Below are 27,613 nucleotides of genomic sequence, written 5' to 3'. Positions count from 1 at the left end.
CTGCTGCCACGGGAGCTCTGCAACAAACAACCACACACATGCACACACACACACAAACATACCCACACACACACACACACACACAAACATACCCACATTCACACAATATGTATGCCTATCTAGAGTCATAGGTTTCTTCACTCTTGGATAAATGCACAGATAAGTACAATGTACAACATGTAAAAGTGAATAACATGAACCCCCTGACCAGTCTTACCACACTTTTCTACCACCTCCTGGGTGACTAGCTCCTTTACTTCTTCAGCCTTGACACAGGGAATGAAAAGAATCATTAAGTTATTCATTTATTTCATTTACATCTTTTTTTTAAATGTCTGTTATTGTGCTTGTTTGTGTGTGTGATAAACACGTACCGAGAGTCCAGGCTCCCCCTTCTCCCCTTTTGTGCCTTCAATACCCACTGTACCCTATAGTACAAACACATTTACAAATGCATGAGAGTAATTACATTCTATCAAGCTATAAGTATGTGTACTAATTAGCTTCCCTAAATAGACGGTGCACCTATAACTAAGATCAACACCACATTCATGTTATATTGCACTGTAAATAAACAGAGCAGAGTGACAAAATATTCATGTTCTTCTAGTTAGATTAAATAGAGTTTGATGTAAAAAAAAAAAAAAAAAAAAAAAAAAAAAAAAAAAATTCAATAATACCACTAAAACAATTGAATTCAGCAAGTCAAACATACCTTTTTTAATTATTTACCTGGTTTAACATGTTAATTAACATACTACACGACAAATATTTGCAATATAATGTGGTACAAATAAAAAAACACTTACTTTAGGATGTAGTTACATTTATCTGAGTGGGCTCACTGTTGTATCTTTATCATTCTTTTACCTTTGTTAAAAGGATAAGGTGCTCAAATATTGCGAGCTAGTACGGTAGAAAATGAGAAAAGCCATTGAGTTAAAGAAACTAGCGGAACAGAAGCTAGCTAGGAGAGGGTCAAGACCTGGCTCTCTCGCCTATAAGTTTGTTTAGAGAAATGGTTTCATGAGTCTCACACTCTGTCCTCTCTGTCCTGGAGTGCCGGGGGCTCCCCTCTGACATGGCTTCAATCTGCCCCTTCTGCCCCTCTCCCCCTATTTGACAAAACGAGTACAGAGAAAAACACATTGTGAGTGAGTTTTTCTTTCACACAAAACCTCTATGCTTACAAGGTAAAACCATAGCAGCAGATGCCAGTATCACCACTCATTTCTAAACAGTATGAAAGAAAGACCAATTAGGTCCATCTTTGGCTATCCTCATTAGAGGTTTCCAGCCACTCTTTGTCAACACTGAAAGTCTGGTAATTGTAGCTGAAAGGAGATAACTGAGTAAGATATTACTTGAAAGCTGCAGACGGAAATAGACCTGTGTATGTGTGTGTGTGTTTATGTGTGTGTGCGTTAACCAAGGACATGTCTCTGCTGTATCCTCTGCTGCAGTATATATGCTGAAAGTCTGTCTGTTCAAGACACGAACATGGGTATAACTGTAATCAAGCTCATTGTGTTCTGTCACATTTTCAGTCTTCCTCTCTTCTAACTTGGACATTTACAGAAATGTATGACAGATGGCTGTACCTGGTCTTTCCCATTCATGGACTAATATGATAGAAACTTGTAAATACTAAAACATTTGTTTTCACAGACTTTTGTGAACTAGAATTAAATAAGCGGGCACTGAAGTGGCATCCAACTGGATTCACAGGACTGTAGTGACAAGAAATCTCCTACTTGCACCCCTGTTGCTGTGTAGTCAGATATAACATCCTATTAGTTGTATCCTTAAAGCAGATTGATTTCAACACACTGACACACTACATATAATTCATAGATATATCTTAACCTAAGGAGAAATACATTACTATACATTTATGTTCATAGTAGCTTCTGGTTTAGCAGACATGGCCTGTCTAGTGCTGCCATACCACAGTGTTAGTTAAAGAAGTGGCTATTTTGTGAAAGCACCATTCAGTTACAGGAAGTGGTAATTAGGCTTGTTCTTGGATGGGTGTAATTCATTAAAGTAGTGATTCATACCTTCAGCTAAATTACTGGCATGCACCAGCCAGGGAAAAAGTCTGCGGAAGCTTGGAGGGGCCATTGTCGCTAATAATCTTTTGGGTGTATTATTGTGTGCTAAGATACTGTTCTTGTCAAATAACTGTATCTCAAGAAAACTAATAATTGGTTAATTATGGGTATATCTATTTTTTAGCCTACCTGTATGATCCCAAGAAAATAATAATTGTGTTATTTTGTTGACGCATCAAATATTGTTTTCATAAATGAAATCATGACTTAAGTATGACATTATATTAAGATAAAAAAGCAAGGCTCACTGGATGTCCATCCATGTCAGCTTAGCAGACATATTTGTCATGAGAGATCACAGATAAACAATTTACATTAATGAGGATCTGACACTGGCGGAAATGAGCTACTGATTAGTGAGATAAAATAAGTCCTTGTCAAAGCAGAAGAGCTGGACGACTATTAATTTGTTATCTTGAGAAAATGATGTGGCGAAGTCGTGATCAAGAGAACAGCTTGATATCTTGATATAAAGAGACAATTAATCTGTAATATTTCCCCAATATACTAAGGTAGCAAGATTACTGTACCTTAGGCCCTGTGTCCCCGCGGGGTCCTGGGAGTCCTGGTGGTCCCTCATCTCCATGCTTTCCTGGAATCCCTGCTGACCCCTTAAACCCCGGGAAACCTGGGAAACCTGCTTCACCCTGTATTGAGCAAGAATAAAGTGAGGAAGCGAATCAGCACACAAAAATATGACGGTTTTGGGAAGATAAAAAAACATGTTGTTCTTTTACATAATTCACATAAACTGAGACATAAAAACATACATTTTAAAGATTTTTTTCACGGGGAATTTAACAAAATACAACTGTGACGAGCAAGTGATCAGTGGTGAAATTGGTTGGATAATGACCAGTGATGTTAATTTACTAACCTTTCCTCCTTTCACTCCTGGATCACCATCAACACCATTGATACCTCCCTCTCCCTTCTCACCCTAAAGTGATATCACACAATGAGACTAATGAGTTTGTGCATGTTTAGGGAAGAGAAAATGAGAAATATGTGCACACTTTAATGTTTACCTTGCGCCCTGTGAGCCCATTCAGTCCAGGTATGCCAGGGGTCCCGGAGAACCCCATGTCTCCCTGTTTTGCAAAGACACCATGTTGCATACAGAATTATTTAATTTACTGAGTGGATTTCTTCATTGTTGGATAAATGTTTTTTGCTTTTGGTCTAGTCAGATGGTAATTCAGGCCTAACCTTTTCTCCATCCAGGCCTGGACTCCCAATGCGTCCAGGAAAACCTCTGAAACCCTGTAACAGCAGATGACACTTTAGAACATGACTGCACAAACAGAAGTTAGAATACAGTAATATCCTGCGAATAAAGAACCTAAAATAGGACACCACCAAGGGACCAAAGGTGGGGAAAAAACAATCAGTAGGGCAACTGTGACAAATAATAACAGCCTCCACCTTCTCTCCCTTCTCCCCTCTGTCTCCTGGTAAGCCGGGTTCTCCTGGATCACCCTGTGGAGTAAAATAAAACAAATAAAAATAACTAAAATAACGTTGAATCTTTAAAAACTTAACATTATTGGTTAGATGTAGATTTTCAATGCACCTGATTGCCTTTCTGGCCCTGCAGCCCTAAATCTCCTTTGTCTCCCTTGGCTCCATCCACTCCATGGTCCCCACTGTGACCCTTAAATCACATTGTGGATTTTACTGTATAAGTATTCCCTGAAGTTAAAAACTGAATTTTGTTTCCAAAATGTTAACAATTACTCAATGTTTGTTTGTTTATGTTTATACTGTAGCTCTACCATCTCTCCATTAAGTCCTGGCTCTCCTGGATCTCCCTGTCAGGAAAAGAAGACGATTTCACACAAAACACTAGCATAAAAGTATTGAACGGTTGAACTAACATTACTTTAGTGTCAAGATATTAAATTGTACCCTCACTTACTTTCTGGCCCACTGGTCCTCGAGCGCCAAATCGTCCCAGTGCACCCTTAGTGCCTGCACCTCCCTTTAAGCCCTTTTAAAAAACATTTGAAATACATTCCATAATTTATGATTCTTTTTTGCAGTCCCGTGTGTTAAAATTAAAGTATGAAGACTATCAGAGACTGTATGACATTGCTAAATGTCTAATGGAAAGTAATCTACTTCTTTGTGTTTTTTAGTTGTGGATTTATTACCTTGACTCCAGGAGGACCGTCCTCGCCCTTTTCTCCTTTGTCGCCATCAAAACCTGGTGTACCGCGCTCACCCTGAAACAACACATCCACTCAGTTTTTCATAGATCTTTGTATGTGTTTACTTTATGTTTCTTTTTAGATATGTTTGGAAATAAAAAGTATTTATTAAAGCATTTAATCCTAGTTCCACATATAGTTTTTAAAGACTTTGACTGTTAGATCACAGATTTGACTGTAAGAGCGTTATTGCTCTTATTTTGTATTTTGTATTTGTTGACCTGGCTGTGAGAGATGCTCAGTACAACTGCCCTTGTGGGAATAAATAAATGTTGTATTTGTAAGTGAAATCACATAACAAATATTGTCAGAAACTTCCTTTCCTAAAATTCACTTAAATATATTGAGCAATACTATAAATGAGGACAACTTCAAGAGGATCTCACCGGGTCTCCTTTGGAACCCTTAAATCCACGGGGTCCTTGGATTTGAAGCACACTCCCCTGTAGGAAGGGATTCAATTGTGAATACAAGCTGCAACTCAATGTAATCTATAACAAATGATAAAGCAGTGTGATGTGAATTCCCACGGATACATTGAGCTATGTGGACCTCTTCCGTGTTTGGTCTTGTACGATACACAATGTGGACTGTCTGCAAACAAACTGCATGTCTTTTGGTATACCTAAGCACCAAGTCAACTGTAATGAATCAGTGCAAAGGCTAAATACTTAATACAAAGAAACATGAAAATCATCATACCCTTTCTCCTCTGACTCCAGGTAAACCACGGTCCCCCTGCAAAGAAAGCATGCATTTAAAAACGACTTTCCCAACATGATTATTTCAATTCCAGGTGTCAGCAAAAGTACATACATTGGGTTATATCTCTTTCTGCTTTGCTGTTGCAGTAGGAAACCTGCTGAGCCCTCACAGCATTTTCTTAAATCCCGTCACACTACTAAAAATGCCAATCCGATATAATCCACCTTTGATAAAATTTCATAAACAGTTGTTGCACACAACATTGCCAAGGTTTTGTGGCATTTGACATGAATGAGACGCTCAGTTCCGACACTTCAGTGGGGAAAAAAACAAACAAATATGACTAAAAAACTGATGTCGCTCCTATCAACACAGTCTGGACCTGCTGACACTTCAAAATGAATGGCACATTGCTATATTAAAACTGAAAAGGAGTCTGTACGAGCACCTTGACTTTCAAATTAATATTGGCCTCTTCGCTCACACCTCATACCCCACTATTGACGCAAACAACCAACAACCAACAACGAGTCTTGTGTGTAAATAAAGATTAGGTACATGCAGGCAGCCAAGGTCAAGGTCAATATCTTCAGTGATGGTTTTTTTGTGCACCATGGTTTATAGATTTTACAGAAACTGCACTGCAAGTACAAAAACATCAACTACTAGCTGTAGTCCTTTGGGTGAACACACTCTGGATGAAGAAAGAGGTCGGAAAACAGCAGGAATGCTTGAAAGTATGGATGTAGCCTGGTTCCATTACAACACGCTGACGCTTGGGTCTGAAGCTGGCACAGACAAAATCAGTCCAAAAATCTATCAACTCTCCCCCCTGCTGGCTACAGAGCGGGCCCGCACTTGTGATGTAATAGTTTAGGAAACATACTTGGTTCGACACTGGGTGCCCCACCCCAAGTGAAGATTTCAGCAGGACAAAATGACATACATGACTCCAGAGCCCTGTGGCGTTCTCACATCTCAATTTAACTTTTAGGGGTGCCTCTGAATGAGACGGAACAGGGTTTGCAGCATGCACTGAATCCCACTGAATTTAAACAACTTACAAATTCTTATAGTCTGCTGAAATTAGAGACTCCAAATTGGTGTCAATCATCACAGTATTCCAGTATTGGCATATAATGAGGTTAGTGACTTGAGTGAAGGATTCATATGAAAGGAGTAACTTTAAAAGTGCAGCTGTACTGTATCAAACACAATTATGTCATCATCATGTGAAATGACAGCTCACCTTTTCACCTTTGCTGCCGCGCAAGCCTTTTGGACCCTAGTAAAAAAGGTAAAACAAAAAGATTTTGACTCCAAGTGAAACTCTAATGGTCTTAAAGGAAATGTTACACTCAGTTGTGTGGCTTTTAAAAGTTGCTTACTATATGCCCAGGAACCCCTTTAACACCTGGAGTGCCATTTTCACCCTAAAAAAGAAAATACATATTTTAAGATTTCTGCATAATTCATCAACAATACAGAAAAGTATTAAATACTGTATGCAAGAAGCCTTAATTGGCAGACAAGCAAAGACAATCCTAAACTGTTACGCAAACTGGTGTACACAGTAAGTGTGTGATATTCTACATTACAATAGCTGAGATTAGGAATTTGTCAATCCTAAACATAAACTAAACCTGTTCACAATCCTCACCTTTCTGCCTGTGAAGCCAGCCAGCCCCCTGGTGCCAGGCTCTCCAGGGATACTGTCACCCTGATGAGGATAAGATAAAGTACCAACTTTACATCAGGGTGAAGAAAAGCCCCCCACACACGTTTTTACACACTGCACATTTTAGAAGCAACCAAAAACCCACAATTGTAAGTCAATTATTACAGACATATCTCTTTTAACAGATCAAAATGAAAATAACAGTGCGCAGTCGGATTCAAGTAATTTTATATGCACAGTATTTGTACCTTTTCTCCTTTTACTCCAGGTATACCAGGCAGACCCTTTTTCAGAGCAAATAGAACAAAAACAAAAAAACATTATTAACTAATCTTATAATTAAAATGTCCCTAAGATTACATAATGATAAAACAGAGTCCAGTAATGTTTTGAGAGGGTTTTTAGTCATACTCCATATGTGAAACTTAAATATTCACGATTGTAAGTGTATTTCTTTTAGAGAAGGCGGCTCCATGAAAAAACACAAAATCAGATGCAGCACTTGCAAACATTTAGATCATTTGTATTTTCTTACAAGAGCTCCTGCTGCTCCTCGAGGTCCAGGGGTTCCAGGTGATCCATTCTTCCCCCTTTTACCTCGGTCACCCTGCACCAACGCACAAAACATCTTATGTCTCTTTTATACCCAATAGAGCGACTTTCTCTTTCCATTTCTGCATTCATTCACAATTACAAATCATCTTCACATACTTTCACCGTCTTCATTTTGTCTGATCAAAGTGAGCTAAATGGCAACTTGTAAGTTGATACATGATGATGTACCTCTCTGCCTGGCTCTCCTGGGTCCCCTGGGAGACCCCTCAGGCCTGGGGAGCCCTGGATGCCTGCATTACCACGGATACCCTGGATGCCCTGAGCACCTGGTGGCCCGGACTCACCTGGTTCACCCTAAGGTAACGAAAAGAGAGGGAAAAGGGGGAGAAAGATAGGGACAATTGAAATGTTTGAAAGACAAACACACAGTTAAAGGTCACTTGTTTAATGTAATGTAATTAATAGTCTCTTCTATTACTTTTGAGTAATTGCCTTCAAATAAACTCCTTTTTTCTTTTATCAGTTTACATGCTCAAACCCAATTTTAAATGAGAGAGTGAGTCACTGAGGCAATTAAATTCCCTAAATTAAAACTATGATGGGAAACAAAGTCAATCAAAGTAAATGTCATGGAAAAGACTGCAGGGATTAATTGATTTAGAAAGGACATTATAAATAAGAAAATGCTTGTATTTTTCTTTTTCTTTCTTTTACTTTTTAAGAGTGAGGAAAGAGGTTTCACCTTCTGTCCTGGAGGACCAGCTTGGCCTTCTGGACCTCTGTGGCCGATGCCAGGCTCTCCCTACAAACACAAAACATGTCTCTATAATGTTTCACAATCATTCCTTTCAATTAAAATCTCAGCTCCTGGACTTCACTGCTACAAACTATACAAATGGCGCAAACAACAGCTTATGAGTAAACACTGACCTTTTGTCCTTTTTCACCAATTTCACCCTGAAAAAGTGTGGACAAAAAGAGCACATATCAGCTAGAAAGTTAAAGTGCACCACAGCACATTGTTTTTCATGAGCCAAAATAAACCAACACAGAGGAATTTGAAATAAAGAAAAAACTTGCCAGCATGTTTTACAAGGGGAATTATTAATGTCTGCTTTAATCTACTGTCTCACAGTCAACAGAAATAGAGCAGAGGGAACATCAAAGGCCTGGAGTCAACTGACTTTACTGACAGGCGAGACACGAGAGAAGTTCTCCCTGAGCTCTGATGTCATTTACTGATGCAATGATACATGGGGAGAGCCGCAATGATATTTTTATGAACTGGTGGCACATTTCGTGTGGCGACTGTTATTCTTGCTCTGTGATCTTAGGATGATGATAATGATGCTTTAATTCAGCATAATCAGGGGGACGATATCGGTGACTCAGTATATCCTGACAATGGGAGGATATGTTTCAGTTTAAATAGTGAGTTCACCCATATTACCAAACAAAACATATTTTCTTCTCAGGTTATGTGCCCATGTTTCAGCTTCTGAGATTTCATTGGAAAAGAATGGATGTTTGTTTGTGGGGCATGGCATTGAAAAAATACTTTTAGAAACTGAACAATGTCCCTGTTACTCCAACACCACCAGCGGGTTGGCGTTCGGGTTTTGATTGAAAGCATTTTAGCGTTTTTGTTAACATTAGCATGCTCCCTAGCTCAAAGCTTCCTACAGCAACTAAAAGCATTGCATTGTTAGATACATGTAAGTAAGTAAGAAAATGCTTTTTGCCATTTAGGTGAACTGACCATTTAAATCAGGATTGCCAAAATTTAAACACACTTAGTTTTTGTTGTTTTTTAAATTAAATCCTAATAAGACAGACTCAATAAAAGTTTATTTATTTTGCATATATGTCCTGTAATACTAACTGGAATGTTTACCTTCATAACGTAACAGCTTTGATTGTGTCTTCAGCTTTACAATGGGTAATGTTTAAAAGTCTTGTCTTAATGTTTAAAGTATCTTTAGTCACCTTTTGTCCTGGTTTTCCACTCTCACCTTGTTGACCCTATTGCATAAAAAGTGTTTAGAACAGCATTGCTTAAATAAACAGACATTTATTCTGCCTACTGTTGAACTTATATCACAAGTTGAGTATTTCATAATGATGATGGTGTTATAGATGAATACTTTGTGCCCTTACCTTCAGGTAAAAATACTCTGGAGGGTATGGGTATGGCTGTGCACTTTCCTCGTCATAACCCCCCTCTCGCCGTCTCTCCAGCTCCGCCCTCCTCCTCTCCCACTCCTCCCTCTCCATTTTTTCTCTCTCCAGCTCGAGCTCGGCCTCCCTCTCTCTCTCCAGCTCCTCTCTCTCTCTCTCCATCTCCAACCTTTCCCTCTCTCTCTCCCTCTCCAGCTCCTCCTCCTCTCCATCCCTCTCTCGATCGACATCCTCCTCAGTCTCCCAGTTGTAGTCTCCACTCCTCTCCTCCTCCCCATAGACTGGATCAGGGCCTGTTTGTGTATATCCATCTGTTTCTATTCTTTTATCTTGCTCCATTCCTAACTTCTCCGCTTCTTCAGCTTTACCCTGCACCTCTCCTCCACCTTGTGTTTCTGCATAAAACTCTTTTTCTGTATCACTGTGTCGCTGTCTCTCCTTCCAATCTTGCCTGTGCCTCCTGGTATGTATTTGAAGGTCAGGGTTTTCTTGCTTCTTGCTCTGGAAGTTTTATAACATAAATCAATGTATTTATAAGTTGCACCATCTTTATTTGGAATAATACTTATTATCTAAATTGTTGATAACAGACTTACATTCCAGCTGTTGTAACCTTGAGCTCCAGAAGACAGAGGCTGAAATTAAAGTGAAGGGGCAATCTCATTTGCTGTCCACAGACAGTGACCATGAAATTGCACTTTAATATTTTGCAAACTGAGTCTCATGTATGAAGTTTTCATTTTTTAAACACTGCAAAGTGAAAAAGAAATTACTTTTTGTGCCTCCATGAAACGATTTCTTCCACCCGGGGCACCAGGCATGAACACCTAAAATTTTAAAATGATTAGTACTGCCATTTTTATCATTATCAGTCTGACTTCCACATGACCAAGTGACACTTACCATGAAATCAGGCCAGGGGGGGCTTTTCTTCACCCTGATGTGGGATCTAGGCACCTGTCAAGGCCCCCAAAAATCTCATGAGCAAATGTAGTGCAATCATTTTGATGCGTACTATCAAACAGCTGTAGTAATGTGTGCTTTGATGTACATGATGGTAAACATGTAAGAAAGAAAGACACAGACTTGCTTATAAAGTTATTTTAACATTTTTACTGATGGATACATGCACAGAGAGGTTAAACACAGACAGAACAATTAAAAAACAGGGAAAAAGTTCACCAGTGAAAAGAGTGTTTGATTTGGCTACCAAATTGCTTATAGTACCACTACATTTCAAATAATATATGGTATCTAACGATGTTTGGTTAATTAAAAACAAAAGATATTTTCCATGTTTTAATAAATAAAATTTCATTACAGCTTCAAAGAAAAATTTATTTAAATTGTTGACACATGTTTTGTTGTTGTGTTTTATGTGCTGTGACATTTATTTGTTACAGAAAAATATATATGTCTTAATAAATAAGTTAGACAAGGTAAGTAAAGTAAAGGCTACACTGGTGATTACACTGAACCAAGTAAAGAATGAAAATAACCTGGACACAAAGAAACAATTCTGATATTGCTGGTGCCTGATTTTCTACAGAGTTCTACTGAAAAAATTTGCCCTGATACAAGGTATCAAGGTAACTTTGGTATGGCCATAGGTTTGAGTGACTGACATCGTGTCTGTGTGGAAAGAAGTCCTTCCTCATGAAACGTTGGTCAGGGTCAGAGCTCCTCACCAGCAAAACAGTTCACAGTTTAGTCACACTCTCCGTGCAGTGTGTGCTTTCTTATGAATGCTTAACACGCTATAGTCACAGTCTCTTGGGAATTAAGAGATGTCCTGTTTAAAAAAAAATGAGAGAGAGAAAGTATTAAAAGTAACTCTCTGGGATTTTTTATTTGTCAGTAAATCATTCCTAAAGAGTCGGACAAGGCTACGGTTTCTGCTCATTCGCATTCAGACAAGCTTCAGAGAAATCATGCTAAAAGCATGCTGCTCGAAAAATGTTGTCCTATCTCATGCGTTGGGAATTTTGTGAATTAAAATTTTCTATGATGGAATAATATTAGTCTTATGCAAACGTGCAACTTTTTACACTGGTGAAATTTTCATGGTAGGTAGAAAGAAGAAAAGGTTTTGAAATATAATGTGAAGTGCTTTTTCTATATTACTTAAAGCTTGGTTTATTTATGGAATACTATATTTTATGACAAGGAGAAAGCATGTTCTTGTGTTAAGTGTAAATTAAAAAGATTTGCATTCCAAGGCATGCAAGGACCTTCAGAAACATTCAGTTAGGATTCAAGTCTGTATGATTTAAGATCACAGCTCTACCTTGTCTGGGTCTTCTGTTGTGATGGGAGGTGTAGGCAGTGATGCTTCATCCTGGTCCTAACAGCAAAGGACAGATAAGAATGTGACAGTTAGAAACACTTAAAAAGTGAAGCAACATGTTGAGTAAAAATCTATACGTGGCATTTCCAATCAGCTCCAAACAACGCCATCTTTTGGATGGGTTCAATTGCGTGCCGACTGCTGTTAAAATGCTTTAAAAAGTTTTTTTTTTTTACATTTACTCAGCTGATATGACATTATGTCATACACACAATGTAAGGAGACCCAACAGACTTTTAATGACTTGTATGGTTACAGCAAAAAATGGTTATTTTGAAAGAATAGAAAATAAACCCTCGCTCCTTGTTTTAAGAATCCAAGGAAGGAAAAGATCAAGGGTACGTGGACCTCTTATCCGAGGGGCTTCTTCAGGTCCAAACTGGAGTGAAGAAGCCTCTCCTTGGATAACTATGACCTGGATGACTGAGAATCTTCACAGACATCTTGTTTTACGAAATGGCTCAGTGATTAGTGACTCCTCGTGTGACTTATAAACTTGTAAACTTGTTAAGATCTGGGATCCCTTTATTTATTATACCAGAAAGTAAATGGATGGCAGCAGCTTAGTATATTCTGTTGATTTATGTGGCACTCTGAGTGTGGCTGTATGTGCAGCTTACTTGAACTTTGAAGTTATCTAAATCATACTGGACATCCCCAGGCTGCGTCAGTGAACAAACAACTTCAGCGTTTTTGGACAATTCTACTACGGCCACTATGGACACTGGAGATACAACATTTCTTGGCATTTATGGACAACTATTCCCTGTTTTACCCTTTTCTTTGTCTTACTGTCCTGTCCTGTACTATTCTTTCAGCGGATGTATTGGGATGAGGTGTTTTGACTGGTTTTGATAATTTTCGTTGTTTCCTCACTGCAAATTGTGATAAACTGCTGATCACTAAAATAGCTGTTGACAAACCAAATGCTTTCATTCATGTGTTTCAGATTCATTTCGTAATACATCATACATTGAGCATAGTGTCTGTTTCTCTGTCTGAGGAGGATGTTGAAGGATGACTGGAGGTTTCTAACTGGGCAGGTCTGTGTGTGGGTAATTGTTCCTCCTACAAAAGACAAAAACAGCAGAAATATGTTATTATTATTCTTCAGATACTGCAGAGCAGCACAGAATTGAGCTCAGCTGTCTGTGCTCCCTTTCTATCACAGTACAGTGTCAGCCTTGCAACAGCAAATTAGTTTTTCTTATCATCTGGGCTACACAATTATTAATGCTCACCTTTTTATCCACCGGATAGGGAAATTCATCTGTTTGGACTTCAAGCTGCATATAATAAAAATATGGAACATATTTTACATTAAAAATGAATCAGCACATTTTAACTCCATCCCAGCTGAAACAGATGAGAGCATGCTGTTTGAAGCAAATGTACCTGTCTGTTGTCTCTGCTCTCCTGAAAAGCATCTGTGGAGAGTTCTTCCTGTTTAGAACAAGAAAAGTATTTCATCATAGCTTTTAAACACTACTCCAACACAACTTACAGACACTCCAGCGGATGATGTGCAGAGAACATGCAGTGGGATGTAATGACAAACTAATTTATTCTTAATAATAAATTCAGGTAGTGGGCGTGTCATTAATCAACTCGTTCCAGCATTTAGTGTGGGCACAGATGACACACTGCTACAAAAAAAGACACGAAAAATCCCAGGCGATTTGATTATGAGTTTGACAGGTCTGTTAACAAGAAGGCACCCACTACGGCAACGCTCCAATCTCACATCATGAATCAAAGTTTCCCACCGTTCACGAATTAGTCATTCATTGCCGCAGCTGCCCACCTCGTACTCATAGCTGTATTCTTCGCCGTTATAAAACTCCTCTTCGTCTTGCTTGTCCTCTTCACTTGTCTTTAGAGAAAGGAGACATGACAATAATTACAGGAAGATACCGCTGGAGATCATAATTTATCATTTGTGTCAATGGCTGGAAGACAACAATGCCAAGCGACTACAAAGAAACCCATTAATCAAAATGTTCTAGTCTGTTCTGTATATAATGAGACGTACATGAACGCTGAGACAAATGCATGCTTTTAGTTTTACTAGCCACACCATGTATAAAGTAACTGGTTAATTGTGTTATATTTTAAAAATGTTAGTTTATTATGATCATTTGTATTACATTTTTAGTGCTAAAGCTGTTATTGCTATGTTATGCTTGACATGTTAATGTCATGTTAGCCATGTGTTTACATTTTGCAGGGTGAGATGGCTGTGTTAGTTTGGGTTTTTTGTTTGTTTGTTTGTTTAGCTGGGGGTATGGCAATGTTTTCAGGTTTAGTTTGACCCCTTCAAGGACATTTACCAGGCGTTGTCTCTGCCTCTTATGTCGTCCTTTATTTCCTTTGCCCTGGTTAAGAAGTTCACAGAAAAAGATTTTTCATGCTTCAGACGTTGACGATCAAGTACGAAACTATGAGTTGATATTTTGAGTTGGGGGAGATAATCAAGAGGGGGATAGTTAATGAAAATCAAAAATAAATGCAACACCTTCACATACAAGTAGTTTAGGAACCCTTAGTGTTAAAGTTAACAAATGGTTTAGATCTATTTGTAGGACTACACTGACGGTTTTGCATGTTTCAGCCCATTTATTACAAATCAAATATACTTTACGTTACTGATGACCATTTTTGGATTCATTCCAAAATGTAAATGTATTAGATTCTCTCATTACATTCTACTATGTTCTCATGTCACATTTTGTATGCACTTTAATGCAAAGCACATTTAGTTTACCTGTAATGAAATGTGCCATAAATTGCCTAGATTGATGTCCTTCCTTCCAGGCAGCCACTGATTTTAGATCACATCAGGCTTTTTTAAATTTGTTTTATGAAATTGTTGAACTGGTGCAGTGCAATTAATTATAATGCAAATTATATATACAAGGAACAATTGCAAAATGAAACATACAAACAGACTTTTTTGAGGTAGGTAATCCTAGTACTTCAACACCAGGATGTCTGTATGTCTTTAAAAAACATCTACATGTTTTCCGAAAAGCCCCTGCTGCCATCTGCATTACCAAGCGACAATACCTTAACATTGTCAAAAAAAGAAAAAACAAGTTTCAAGTCTCTGTAAGTAAGTCACCATAGTGGCAATAACTGAAATCTGTAAATACTTGGAAGTTAGGAAGGGTGAGCTAAAACATGCAATACCGATATGCTCCTTCAATAATATACATTAAAGTTATGAAAGACAGTCAAGAAACATAATTACACTTGTTAAAAAATGATCCCCGGAGTATTTTACGTTTTATGGTGAATATAATATATGAAACAATACTCATGCTTGTTTATGATCAGGAAAGCCAGTCATCGATTAACATGTCCACGGTAGCTTTACCTTCCCACGTTCCCTGTTTTTCTTTTGCCCTGAGTTCTTCTTCAGAGAGTCTTCCTGAGTGAGGAGAACAGCCTTCACCACATTTTCTGGTAACCCTGAAACCGTCTGACATGCACATTTGAATTTTGAGCGTTTGGCAATCAGCAGAACATAGATGCTAGACAATGCAAACTGTGTTTTGTTTAGGTTTTTTTCCAGAAAATGTGGCCATCTATCTAATTATTATTATTCATTATTATTCATTATAATTTTTCTGTATGTGTGAAAATAAAGAGTCTGAGTGAAAATGGGAGAGATATAGAGAAAATAATTTGAAAACAAGGCACTAAGCTACTTTTGAACTCAGATCCCACTGTGTACACATTTAAAAGCTCCCAGTTATAATATGTACGACTTTCAAATGTTGCTGAAAAATTATCTATATATGCCAGTCTCTATATAAACAATAAAATGATTAACATGTCTAATGTACTCAGCTTGTTTTCACATTTAAAGTTGGTATACTTTATTGTAAAAAGTCCTTACCTCCTGGGTCGTTGTATAATTGAAAGCAGAACTGACAGTCAGATTTATTTTGAGAGAAGAGGCTCCGTCACTGTCCCCACCAACTACCTCCTTCCCTGTGGATCCCTTTAACTTTGTCTCAATCCTGTCAAGCTCCCGCTCTCTGCTCAGTGTGGTGACAGTCCATAAAGTGGGACCCTCTGCGGTTTCATTTAAAGGGTCCTTCACATGAGAAGACAGAATAAGTAGAAGTCAGAGAATATGCTATCTGGGACAAGTAGCATCTACTTGTGGTAGAAGCATATTTGAGACAATACACAGGTGGAGTGTAATGACAATTGATGACAGCAGATCATATTATAGAGTACTGATATGATTAGAGTAGGAATTTTGTTTTAGAGTAGGAGTTTTTTTACAGTCCTATACAAACTTGGCTGCCAAGGGGATTTCACTTAAAGATGGGTGTGGTATATGGACATGTTGTTTCAGGTTAATCATTCTCCTAAATTGGTAAAGAGGTAAGGGGTTTGTCTAAAGATATGAGTAATTCTTCATTTTTTTTTTTTACAATAAAGTTGTTCTGTTACTACAAGTGTTGCTGAAGTTTATTATAATCAAACAAGAATGGGCCTACAGCACCTTGTCTCCTGAAATTTCTTTTTCAGAGTAATTTGCACCCTTTTCTTAAAATATCAACAAAAAAAAAAACGAACTCAAAAATGAACTCTTCATTTGAGAAAAATCCTGGAGACAAGTTGATTTGTCTTGGAAACAGGTTGAGTAGTCTCATCATACAGGCAGACCGCCCCCCCCCCCCCCCCCCCCCCCCCTTACTTTAGGAAAATAAGATTTAAACACTCAAGATGGAGATTTTGAGGTTTTACTTACAAATGACAAAGACTCTGTAACGTGTTGTTCTAATTCACGGTCCTCAATGGTATCCAGCTCTGACAGTGGCTGGTCAGTGAGTTCAAACTTCACTGAACTCTGTTGAGACAACACAAATAAAAAACAAGCATCATTTTATTTTTTACTGCCCTTGTTTTGGAAATGTCGGGATCTTTTGTTTAATGACATAAAGGATAAGAGTGAGTAGGATACAAATGACTCAAATGTCCCTACGAGCGACAATCTCATATTACACATCGTAATTTGTTTTATTCTATGTATTAGTGAAGCTTTTAGTCTCTGCTCTGCTGCATGTTTCATCTACATCACATCTCTGGTGAGCCAATAATAAACCAGTCTGGCAAAATATATGGTGCCAAATATACCTCGCATGTATAACATTGAAGGAGCCATAAATGTGATCCATATGGGATTATGATATTAATTGTTGTTAAAAAAGAGACCATGAAACTGATTACTGAAAGATGAAAGGATTGAAAGTTATTCAGTAAATGCATTTGATAACATATACGGACTATTTACATACTGTGTACTCAGTGATGATGTTGGAGGTGTGTGTGTTTTCTTTTGTTTTCTTGGAGGTGCCGAGCACATGAAGCAGCTCCTCTATTCCGTCCTGCAGTAGCCTGTCAATCAAAGCCTTCAGCAAAGGCAGCTGAGAAAAAGTGTTTTTATTGAGAAGGTCAAGATCCTGTTATGAACTCTATCAACCTTAAAGTTTGTACAATGCCATGCTCAGAGCTCACCCTTATACCGTAGGCTTCAAACATCACTTCAATGTCCTAAAGAGGAAGAAAACATGCTGCTCAAAGTGCAAAAAGAAAGCATGTATCCCAGAGGAGGAATTACTACATTGTGTATTCACCTTCATCTCAATTGATTTCCCAGGAGCTCCAGCATCACCCTGCAGAAACATTAAATTAAGTGCAGTGAAAATAATGTAATTTCCATTTCCATATACTATATTTTTGAGGGATAACGCTCAAGCACTACCTTGTCTCCTTTCAGGCCATTTTCTCCTTTATCACCCTGCAAAAAAAGACAAATGAGTTACACAGCCAATATATCAGTTTTTTTATGACTGTGTTTCAGTATACACTCCATTACCATCTTACCTTCATTCCTGGTGAACCCTAAACACACAGAAACAGAGGAGCAAGACATTGGAACATGCATCTACAATGCATGACATCAAGATCGCCATATCTGATGGCAGATACTGGTACAACTCATTGCAACCCACAATAAAAGCACTATACATGACTAAGACGCCATGCTGGGCAAAATATGCATTATGCCATGCAACAGCTGAAATAATTTGCCATTATTCACGAAATAAAAATATCTAGAAACATGTTGTGTGTAAACATTAAACTCACAGTAGCTCCTGGAGGACCCATTGGGATCGGAAACGCTTGGCGGAGTTCGTCAATAGTGGCACCCTGAGAACGGATCCACATAAAAAGTAAGGTTTAAGTAGCCAGGCAGGTCAAGGTGGACCTGCTTACATTTTTTCTGAATCGCCAGCAATGAGAAATGAGCCATAGTAATAATGATACCAGTATAACCCTGAATACAGAGTAAGAAATCTGCTTTGCCGTTCAATAAATCATTGACAAGCTGACAGGTGATAATTTTTACCTCTGGAGTGACAAGCACCTGCCTACCAGGCAAACCTGGAGGTCCTGCTTCCCCCTTTCTTCCATCTTTACCCTGTGAAGAAAGAGAGATGCTTTAAAGGTGTAACCTCAGATTTCTCACAGAGTTTGTTTTATTCATTTTTTGTTCAAAACTGCTTACATTTGCGCCGGCATCTCCCTTGTCTCCCTAGAATGAGAGCACAGTCACCACATGTATCAAAGAAAATGGCTTCATAAATGTTTTGGTTGGTTGCAATACATGTTAAGGACCTTTTTGCCATCGTCCCCTTTTGGCCCTCTTTCTCCCTGTGAAAAGAAAAAAATTATTTATTTTAATAATTCACCTTTGCAAAAATGTCAAAATAACATAGATGTCAAGCATCAAAGTCATCCAGTTGGTATCACACAGCATAGTGCTGTAACTGTTGATGAAAATGCCCTCACATCTTTTGCTGGCAGGCCCCTCTTCCCATCAATGCCAGGTCTCCCCTGTAGAGCAGAGGAAATAAAACAACATCAGTCTCTGGAGATATTTTTCTGATTGATTATTGTGGTGGAAAAGCAGCAGGATCTCACTAATTATATACCTATAACAATACATATATACCTCCTTATACTGGCTAGAATGTAGACTCCAGTACTGACTGTCACCATTACAAATATATAAAGGATGATTAGGTAATGTTTCAGCCACAGGCGTCATGATTCAGAGTGATACTCACTGGAGTTCCCGGTAAACCAGGCATTCCAGCAATCCCAACCCGGCCTTGGTCTCCTTTATCGCCCTTCTGTTCACATGCACACATACAAAAACAAACCTTTCATTTAATAAACCGTTTGAAATTATATGAAGTACAAGCGTTGGTATAAGACACTAACAAGTAAATCATTTTTTTATTATTTATTTTTTTATTTAACCTTTATTTAACAAGGTGAGTCTCATTGAGATTAAAATCTCTTTTGCAAGAGAGACCTGGCCAAGACGCAGTATAAAAGGACATAAAGGACAAGTTTCCAACATATAAAAGACATCAATCATACATACATAAGTAACATCCATATCCTTCAGTGTTGAAACAAACTGCCTATAAGAAATAAAGGCAGTCAGTTTCAACGAGTTCTGAAGAAGGTTCCAAGCAGAAGGTGCAGCAAACATGAAGGCTTTTTTACCTAATTCTGTTCAGATACAGGGGACCAACAAGTGTAGGACATCCTTTGAACGTAATCCATAATGGCCTTGAGTACTTGTTAAAAAGATACTCAAATAGGTAGGAGTAAATAAAGTAATAAATAAAGGCAAAAAAAGGAACCCAGCATATAGATTACTTAGTGAAATCTTTACTGTGGGTTATGTAAAAGGACTTAATAAATCAAATAATGAAATTATCGGCATGACATGAATGAACAACATGTGTAATATTTCAGGGAAGTATATGCTCCTCTTCTCCACAACAATTCTGCTTTCACATTTACTGCAGAAAAGACACCATACTTATTCCCAACCAGTGGTTCCAAATTGCATGGTTTTCAACTGAAGGTGAGGGTAAAATTTGTTTTGGGCTAGTTGTGATAATTTGGGCTACTTCTTGTATCATTTAGACAGTTTCCACCAACAAAGGTTCAGCTATATTCCAATAAAACGGCCCCACTTGCCTGCTTCTCATCCTAGCATGATTGAGACTGAGTTTCACTAGACTTAGCTCGACACTCTCGTATTACACATAATAATTTGCTCTATTCTATGTATTAGTGAAGCTTTTAGTCTCCGCTCTGCTGCATGTTTCATCTACGTCACATCTCTGGTAAGCCAATACTAAACCACAGTCTGGCAAAATGTACGGTGCCAAATATACCTGAGATGTATAAAACTGAAGGAGCCATGAATGAGATCCAAATGGGATCCAGCGAAGTTTATTTGTTGCCCTTTACTACCGTCCCAGGAACCAGATATTCTATTTATTGCCATTCTTAATGGGCATCATCTCCCATTTCTGCATTTACACAGAATTTAAACATCTTTCCTACTTATGGCACACAGTTGGGAAAAACACCTCTAAGTATCTAAGTTTATGGGCTATGTCAACAGCAAAACAAAAAACTGTTAAAATGAAATCACATTTCTTCAGAATAGTATAAAGCTGACAAAAACATTAGAAAAAACATTAAAGCATCGCGACAAAAACATAAAACATCTTAAGTGCATGGATGCATGATATTTAAAGTGTGATAAAAGATCTGAGTTAAAATGCTTTGAGATTCAAAGAACGTGCCTTTCATACATGTATTTGTGTAGGTGACAAAATATACTGTAATTCACCTAACTACATAACAAGGAGCTTTTATGTTCTGTCAACATCATAATCTTTTGATTGGTAACGTCACAGCACCTGAGTCACAAACTCAAACAACCGCTTGATGAGATCACATGAGTTCTTACAATAATCTAATCTAATCAATCTAATTGCACTGAAGTGAATCAAATGATCTCTCCACAGTTTCCATGTGATGGATTATCAACAGGTCCTGAGGGATGACCAGTTAATCCTTTCAAAAAAGTACTAATAAGATACTACAGTTTAAATTTAACATGTTGCCTTACATGTTGTGTGATGGTTATACATACATATAAAAACACTGGTGCACTCACCATGCCGGGTTCTCCTTTTTGTCCCTGGTCACCCTGCAGTTATTATGAAGCATCTTGTGAGTAAGCTCATACTGTAAAGGCCCAATGCTCAATGCAAATCACATGGGCAGATTTTAAAAATACAAGTAAAACTGTGCGCACAAGTTTGTATGACCTTCATTCCCGGTTTCCCTGGTAAACCATCAAGTCCATCTCTTTCAGAACCACCCTGCAGAGCAAACGGTTTCATTTTTCAACACATACACATCTTTAAACAAATGTACGATATAAACAGCACACAATAATACAAAATAATAGCTATGTAAAATGACGTATACACGCACCAGAGATGGTCCCGGTAATCCAGGTTTCCCCTCTGGACCCTGCAAATATTGATTACTTCATTATTGGGATGATTCAAAAGATTCAAGAAAGCTTGATTATTATTGTCTCCTACAAACATTAGAACTCCAATCAGATGTCAAGTTAGTTAAGAGATTCGAAAAAAATATATAATAACAACTATAACTTAGAAAGTAATTCAGAAAGGGCTAACTATTGTCATCTGACTTATTTTCATTATAAATTAAGTAGTTATTTAGTCTATAAAATAAATAAAAAGCTCTGGGTAATGTATATTGATGTCTCATTATATTTGACCAGCAGATATTCAAATTTCTATTATATAGAACAGAGAGATCACACTGCTGGAACCAACGAATGTTTGGCATGTTTGCTTGAAAAATGACTATAACAAATAATTGATTATCCATATTGTTGCAGTATTTTTCTGTCAACTGACTAATCAATTAATAAACTAATTGTTTCAGCTCTATGTGATACTTTGTAGGACTACACTACTATTGATGGTAGTAATGGTCAGCGTGCTTCTGAACTTGTAGTCTGTATGTTTATCACAGCAAGCTATAGGATACTCACCCTTAGTCCAGGCAGACCTGTTTCTCCTCTCAAACCAGGCTGACCTGGCTCTCCTGGTTCACCCTGAAGGAAAGGAATGCAAAGGAAAGAAGGAGAGATGAGAAATTAAAATTCCCTCCTTTAAAAAATAAAAATAAAAATAAAGCATGTTGCACATCACACTTCAAGCTACCTTAATAACTCTGGTCAGTATGTTATTGTCTGCAATAATCTGGAGGGACAAAATGAGAAATCCATAGTGAACTTGCTAATTGATACACAATTTCCGCTGTCTGGGAACACATATTCATTTTCCAAGGTCTTATGGGAGCTTTATGAGCTTCGTTACAACGAATGCCTTTGTCAAACATGGCTTAACTGATGAGAAGCTGTCAAAAATGATAACAGAGGTTTGTTTACTTGTCCTCCCGGAGGTCCAGGTTTTCCCTTTGTGACAGCAGCAGCACAGTCAAAAGAAGAGCAAAAGAAAACAGAGTTAAAATCTAAAATGTCACACCGCTAAACACAATCTGTATTTGCAACACAAAGGAAAAATAGTAGGTGCACTGAAGGGTGGCACACACAAAAAAACAAACTTAATTACTGAACATATCAAAATAGAAATTATGAAGTCGCAGGGCGATAGCAAGTTGTGAAGATGTGGCATGGTGACTGACACAGAAGAATGATCAGCAGGCGTAAACCTAGAGAAACAATGAACATGCTCATCAATGAGAGAGAGAGAGAGAGATGATGGTGGATACAAACATACCGGCTCCCCTTTGTCGCCCTTCTTTCCATCAGTACCCTTTGAAAAAGGAAAATCACAGCATTGCAATTATTCAAGAGATTTATGGATAAATAGAACAGAAAGGCTTTGTTTTTGACGTGTAACTTCCACAGAGAAGAAAGTAAAATGGATAGTTTAAATATATTTCTTTCAAGGTTTAGTCTTTAAAATTCAAAGAACTCACAAGCAGGCCAGGACTGCCAGTCTCTCCTTTCTCTCCTGGATCCCCTGGTCGCCCTGGTAACCCCAATGGACCCTGATCAATCAAGGAATTAAAAAGAATGTATAGCCTTGCATTGCTGTTGAAGTGACATTATAGTAGATACAAAATTAAACTTGTAAAATTAGATGCTATATTTTTTGGTTAACTAAAGATGTAAAGTGGCACCCTTCAGAATAAGAGTCATAAAGCTTGAGGGTGGAAATAAAGAGATATAGAAATGCAATATAAACAAGCAAATCAAACAAAGACGTCAGAAATCATTTTATATATCTTCTACTTACTATATTTATTTTTATTCAACAAAACACCAAGACAAATTCCAATGAAAACTTATTTGGCAATAACCCTAATTCTGATAAAAATCTAACTAGTAACACACAATTAGCAGACTTCCATTTTGTTTCTGCTATATTATTCACTTATTAGTCCCTTCTGTGCCAGAGTGCACTCTATAAGAAGTGATGAGGCCCTGCTGATTGTGGGTAGAAAGCTAATTACTCTTGTAGTCAGACTTCACCAATCAACATGCTCAGCCACACAATTTATGTAACTTGTTTTAAATATAATAATAATGTATGCATATGGTTTTTTTTATAAGACAGCTTTTGTCTTTGTTGTTGTTTTGGGGGGTATTTTATGTATGTTTATAAGTGTATTATTTTACTTTCTTATATTTATACACACAAAGACAAAGATATACCCTAATTCCTCTGTCACCAGGGTCTCCATGTGGTCCTTGTTCCCCCTGTGAAAGACAAAATTACATTTTCACTTTTTCACTACATTTTCAAGTTAGGAAAGTTGACTGCATTGATTATAAATCATCACTCAACCAGATAACCTCCTGAGCAACATCACTACCCAACACGACTGTACCTTAATTCCTAGGTCTCCTTTCACTCCAGGAGAACCCTACACACAAAGTCAACAGCAGTGGTTACCACTATTACAATGTAACGACTGCATAAACATATACAGTATATATCTGAATAAAAAGTGAACAAGCAAAACTTTACCAGACATTTATCATTATTCTACTGTCTTTTGTTTAAATTAATACTATGAGTTTTCTCCTGACGTAACATTTTTCTAAATAAACCCCTTGTAAGGAAAATACTTAACAGCCACTCAGGATTTACTTACATCTTTACCTCTTAATCCTGGTTCTCCAGGATTGCCGGGTAACCCAATACTCCCTTTTTCACCTTTAGAGCCATCATGCCCCTGGACAAACACATGACTTTCATTAAAATACAAAATCCTTTATATACAGTAATAAAAGCAGTATTAAATCAACATTGTTTTTTGATAATATAAAAAGTATTAATTAAGCAAAATAGTAAGTTCTCACTTACTTTTGGTCCGGGTTTTCCTGACAAACCAACATTTCCCTGTGAACGATGAAAAGGACGAAGCATAAATATAATATCAATCAACTTCTGCTACAGTATTATATAATGACGACAAGTTAAATGAGTGATTTCACTTTGTCAGGTAACTCACCCTCTCGCCATTTTCACCCTTTGGTCCCTGCTGTCCTGGAATCCCAAAACCAGGACTGCCCTGCGCACATCAAAACCACACACTTATCTATACATACAGTTATTCTACACTAATTACTAACTATATTAGTGAATCAGAAAAATGACAACATGCAGAAATGACAAGCATGATGTACAGTATTTGTCATTATTAACCTTGTCTCCTTTGTCTCCTCGTTCACCCTTTATTCCCTGGGGACCTGTGAGGCCGACTGGACCAATGTCTCCCTGACAAACAGAAAAAATGTCTGGTCACCAAATTATCGCAACAGTTTCAAAACAAAACTCTTCACTTTAAATGGTACCCTGTGGACAGAGTTTAAATAGGTCCAATTCAATGGAGCTTCCCGTCCCAGTGCTAAAGCTAAAGAGAAAAAATTAATTGTGTTTGATAAGTGGACCCAGAGGACTGAGTCTGACAGCGCAAGAATACCCTGAACAATTAATTAACATCTCGACAGAATAAAACATTAAGAGAATCACTTCCCTCTGACTGACTTTTAAGTCTGTTAAGGTAAATATAGGCAAACCATTTAGAGTTTCAATCTTTGGACCAATTGGGAAAACCTAACAAGGATGTAACACTTTCTTCCCCCTCAACAACTTCTTAAACCCCAATCGAACAGATGAATACCACTGCAGACTGAAGTTTTAATTTTACAAATATTTCTTGGAGGCACAACTTCTCTAGAGGCATGAGTAATCTTATTGGGTGAATCAAACCTCAATAGGTGGATCCAAAAACAGAACATGCAGAGCTTATAGCAGAATTAAAAATAGGTGAATTAAAGAGCATTTTCACAGGTAAAAATGTATGTAAGTAAGGGTATGTTTATATTTTTTAATTACCATTTTAACTGGCCAGGTACAGACTAAGGGACATATTTCCATGCGCCCATCGTAGTAACATCTGAATTAAAATTTAATGACACTTGTGGAGTTGTCCTATATAAAATCTGAGCAAATCATACCCACACAGTCCTGATGAAGCTGATTAGCTGAGTTTGATTGTTAAACTCTAACAACAAATAATATAATTAAGTAGTGATGTTTTTAAATAAATAAATATTTAATGTGATTGTTGAAACTAAGTTTCCAGGTGCTTTCCTTATTCTCTATTTACCTTAGTCCAAGAATAAGAAGAATTGTTCATAAAAGCTAAATACGAATCTGCAAGAACGTGGATGTGCTACACAGTTCAGAGGTGTGTCAAAATATAGGTACCATGATGCTGTATGCTGCCAGAGAAAAACTTCTTTCCTGGGAAGTTAAAAAAGTAGATTTTTTTACTTACCCTGGCACCCTTTTTTCCTGTTGGGCCAATTATCTGTTGCAACGGGAAGAAGAAGACTGAGTGTGAGTATCAAGTACTTCTACTTCTAAAGTAAAGATTAGGGAAATGGTTTTCTTACACCCTTGGCAGGATCCCCAGGCGCTCCTCTTGGACCCTCATCACCTTTTAACCCCAATGGCCCCGTCAGTCCCTAGAATAATCAAGGTACAGTATCTCACAAAAGTGAGTACACCCCTCAAATTTGTGTAAATATTTGATTATATCTTTTCATGTGACAACACTGAAGAAATGAAACTTTGCTACAGTGTAAAGTAGTGAGTGTACAGCTTGTATAACAGTGTAAATTTGCTGTCCCCTCAAAATAACACATCACACCGCCATTAATGTCTAAACCACTGGCAACAAAAGTAAGTACACTTGGGTGTATAATATATATATATATAAACAAATATTTACAAAAATGTGAAGGGTGTACACACTTTTGTGAGATACTGTAAATAAAAAGTTCTGAAGACTTTTCTTGTTGAGGATAATGAATGCAGCATGGTTTGGAAACCTTAATCTGTCCAATAAAAACAGGCTTGGTAGTCTTGTCAAATTGGCCAGCCCGATCTCAGAGGGGAGCCATGCCAGGCCCTCTGAGATTTCTAACAGGAGGGCTAATTCTGTATTTGACTGCCAGGACCATCCACTCCAGAGTTTGAGCTATTGCCCTTTGGCTGCCATTTCAGGACTATTGTCTGCAGAATCTCCTTCATCCCAAGTGCCATCGCTATGCTTAATGGCAGCTCTCGGACACATTATATTGTTAATTTGCACATTTGTATATCGGCTATTTTGTAAAAGGTAGGACTTTTTTCACAGCCTGGCTGTAAAACTATTTTCCCCCAATGAGACAATAAAGATTAGCTGAACTGAAACTGAAGTGAAGTTCTGAATTCTGTATTGCTGTTTCTGTTATGATTGAGTTAACTCCAAGCCTCTCTTCCAACAGCTATCTTAATTAAAGTATATATTCTAAAAATATTCTAAAATATATTCTAAACAATATCTATCACTCTCTGCTATCTTCTGTTAACCAGCTGTTATGTTCAAAGCTAACAGACTGTATTACAAAAGACAGGAAGACGGTCCTCATGTCGGCATTTTTGGTGATAGTCTCTTCCAAAGGACTATGCTGCCTCAAATGAAAAATCACTGATGCAGGACAAAATGCAAAACATACCCACTGAGGTTTGACAATTTGGCTCATGATCATATGCAATCATAACCATCTCTGGTAGAGCCTAATCTTAAAAACCCAGAACAAAATGGCTTCCTCATTTGTTCATTTATCAATGTAAATGTCTGTTTTGGGAAATAGTGGATCACCAGCATTTCCAGACAGTTTTCAGAGTTGTTCCCAAATAAATATATTGTATCTGCCTCAGCCTTTCTTTGTAATCAAAAATTTATTAGAAAGCGGATATTAATGTGCTCAAGTGAGTAAGTGAAAGCAATTAGGATTTTTAAGGAGTATTTTCTCTCAGCAAATGTCAACCTGAAGTAGCTGAAATGTGTACATATGTGTGCATCGCCAACTTCACACACATTCTATAAGATGTAATCCTCACTCACTGTGGGTCCTTGTGGTCCAATTGGTCCCATCTCTCCTCGTTCTCCCTGAGACAAAAATGTGTTAAGCTAACTTTGAAAACTGCACTCATATGCAAGCACACGCTCACATGCACACATTTTGATTCCGGTGTGATGCCAGTGTTATTTAAATTGATTCTTTCACTTGATCATATTAATTATCATGCAAATTTTAGCCTAATGAAGAGCGAGTGGCCATGTGTGTAGGATGAACTTACCTTGTCCCCTTGCTCCCCTTTGAATCCCTTCTTACCCTGCAGGTAAAAAGAAACCACTTCCTCTGAATCCTTTCATCACTGATTCTTACACAATATACACCCTTAATCAAATAGGTTTGGTTTCATCTCATTAAACTAAGCTAGCATTAATT

General features: G+C 37.7%; 1 protein-coding gene across 1 annotated transcript in view; it reads right to left on the bottom strand.

Annotated features, from left to right (window-relative positions):
- col7a1l (collagen type VII alpha 1-like) overlaps window positions 1-27,613 on the bottom strand; it is a 65,569-nt gene that overhangs the window by 3,594 nt on the left and 34,362 nt on the right. The window contains exons 41-105 of the mRNA XM_046072423.1: window positions 27,462-27,497; window positions 27,226-27,270; window positions 25,727-25,798; window positions 25,609-25,641; window positions 24,471-24,542; window positions 24,277-24,336; window positions 24,129-24,164; window positions 23,917-23,997; window positions 23,650-23,685; window positions 23,474-23,518; window positions 22,735-22,806; window positions 22,533-22,568; window positions 22,181-22,207; window positions 21,954-21,992; window positions 21,782-21,844; window positions 21,187-21,225; window positions 21,018-21,071; window positions 20,864-20,896; window positions 18,939-19,004; window positions 18,661-18,705; window positions 18,487-18,522; window positions 18,377-18,403; window positions 18,218-18,289; window positions 17,956-18,018; window positions 17,692-17,709; window positions 17,570-17,605; window positions 17,442-17,480; window positions 17,323-17,358; window positions 17,103-17,231; window positions 16,556-16,654; window positions 15,689-15,889; window positions 15,164-15,268; window positions 14,118-14,162; window positions 13,592-13,660; window positions 13,183-13,230; window positions 13,029-13,073; window positions 12,760-12,855; window positions 11,728-11,784; window positions 10,344-10,397; window positions 10,214-10,267; window positions 10,037-10,075; window positions 9,420-9,941; window positions 9,249-9,284; window positions 8,193-8,219; window positions 8,005-8,064; window positions 7,491-7,616; window positions 7,243-7,314; window positions 6,956-6,991; window positions 6,690-6,749; window positions 6,418-6,462; window positions 6,279-6,314; window positions 5,027-5,062; window positions 4,711-4,767; window positions 4,268-4,339; window positions 4,033-4,104; window positions 3,890-3,925; window positions 3,688-3,768; window positions 3,540-3,593; window positions 3,324-3,377; window positions 3,143-3,205; window positions 2,992-3,054; window positions 2,645-2,761; window positions 1,038-1,115; window positions 375-428; window positions 218-266 (exon numbers count right to left, since the gene is read on the bottom strand). Of these exons, the coding sequence (XP_045928379.1) occupies window positions 218-266; window positions 375-428; window positions 1,038-1,115; window positions 2,645-2,761; window positions 2,992-3,054; window positions 3,143-3,205; window positions 3,324-3,377; window positions 3,540-3,593; window positions 3,688-3,768; window positions 3,890-3,925; window positions 4,033-4,104; window positions 4,268-4,339; window positions 4,711-4,767; window positions 5,027-5,062; window positions 6,279-6,314; window positions 6,418-6,462; window positions 6,690-6,749; window positions 6,956-6,991; window positions 7,243-7,314; window positions 7,491-7,616; window positions 8,005-8,064; window positions 8,193-8,219; window positions 9,249-9,284; window positions 9,420-9,941; window positions 10,037-10,075; window positions 10,214-10,267; window positions 10,344-10,397; window positions 11,728-11,784; window positions 12,760-12,855; window positions 13,029-13,073; window positions 13,183-13,230; window positions 13,592-13,660; window positions 14,118-14,162; window positions 15,164-15,268; window positions 15,689-15,889; window positions 16,556-16,654; window positions 17,103-17,231; window positions 17,323-17,358; window positions 17,442-17,480; window positions 17,570-17,605; window positions 17,692-17,709; window positions 17,956-18,018; window positions 18,218-18,289; window positions 18,377-18,403; window positions 18,487-18,522; window positions 18,661-18,705; window positions 18,939-19,004; window positions 20,864-20,896; window positions 21,018-21,071; window positions 21,187-21,225; window positions 21,782-21,844; window positions 21,954-21,992; window positions 22,181-22,207; window positions 22,533-22,568; window positions 22,735-22,806; window positions 23,474-23,518; window positions 23,650-23,685; window positions 23,917-23,997; window positions 24,129-24,164; window positions 24,277-24,336; window positions 24,471-24,542; window positions 25,609-25,641; window positions 25,727-25,798; window positions 27,226-27,270; window positions 27,462-27,497 (4,264 nt within the window). The remainder of the gene's footprint in view (window positions 1-217; window positions 267-374; window positions 429-1,037; window positions 1,116-2,644; window positions 2,762-2,991; window positions 3,055-3,142; window positions 3,206-3,323; window positions 3,378-3,539; window positions 3,594-3,687; window positions 3,769-3,889; window positions 3,926-4,032; window positions 4,105-4,267; window positions 4,340-4,710; window positions 4,768-5,026; window positions 5,063-6,278; window positions 6,315-6,417; window positions 6,463-6,689; window positions 6,750-6,955; window positions 6,992-7,242; window positions 7,315-7,490; window positions 7,617-8,004; window positions 8,065-8,192; window positions 8,220-9,248; window positions 9,285-9,419; window positions 9,942-10,036; window positions 10,076-10,213; window positions 10,268-10,343; window positions 10,398-11,727; window positions 11,785-12,759; window positions 12,856-13,028; window positions 13,074-13,182; window positions 13,231-13,591; window positions 13,661-14,117; window positions 14,163-15,163; window positions 15,269-15,688; window positions 15,890-16,555; window positions 16,655-17,102; window positions 17,232-17,322; window positions 17,359-17,441; window positions 17,481-17,569; window positions 17,606-17,691; window positions 17,710-17,955; window positions 18,019-18,217; window positions 18,290-18,376; window positions 18,404-18,486; window positions 18,523-18,660; window positions 18,706-18,938; window positions 19,005-20,863; window positions 20,897-21,017; window positions 21,072-21,186; window positions 21,226-21,781; window positions 21,845-21,953; window positions 21,993-22,180; window positions 22,208-22,532; window positions 22,569-22,734; window positions 22,807-23,473; window positions 23,519-23,649; window positions 23,686-23,916; window positions 23,998-24,128; window positions 24,165-24,276; window positions 24,337-24,470; window positions 24,543-25,608; window positions 25,642-25,726; window positions 25,799-27,225; window positions 27,271-27,461; window positions 27,498-27,613) is intronic.

Source organism: Micropterus dolomieu, linkage group LG16, assembly GCF_021292245.1.
Source record: "Micropterus dolomieu isolate WLL.071019.BEF.003 ecotype Adirondacks linkage group LG16, ASM2129224v1, whole genome shotgun sequence".
Taxonomy (NCBI): Eukaryota; Metazoa; Chordata; class Actinopteri; order Centrarchiformes; family Centrarchidae; genus Micropterus; species Micropterus dolomieu.
This window is presented reverse-complemented; position numbering and strand designations above follow the sequence as displayed.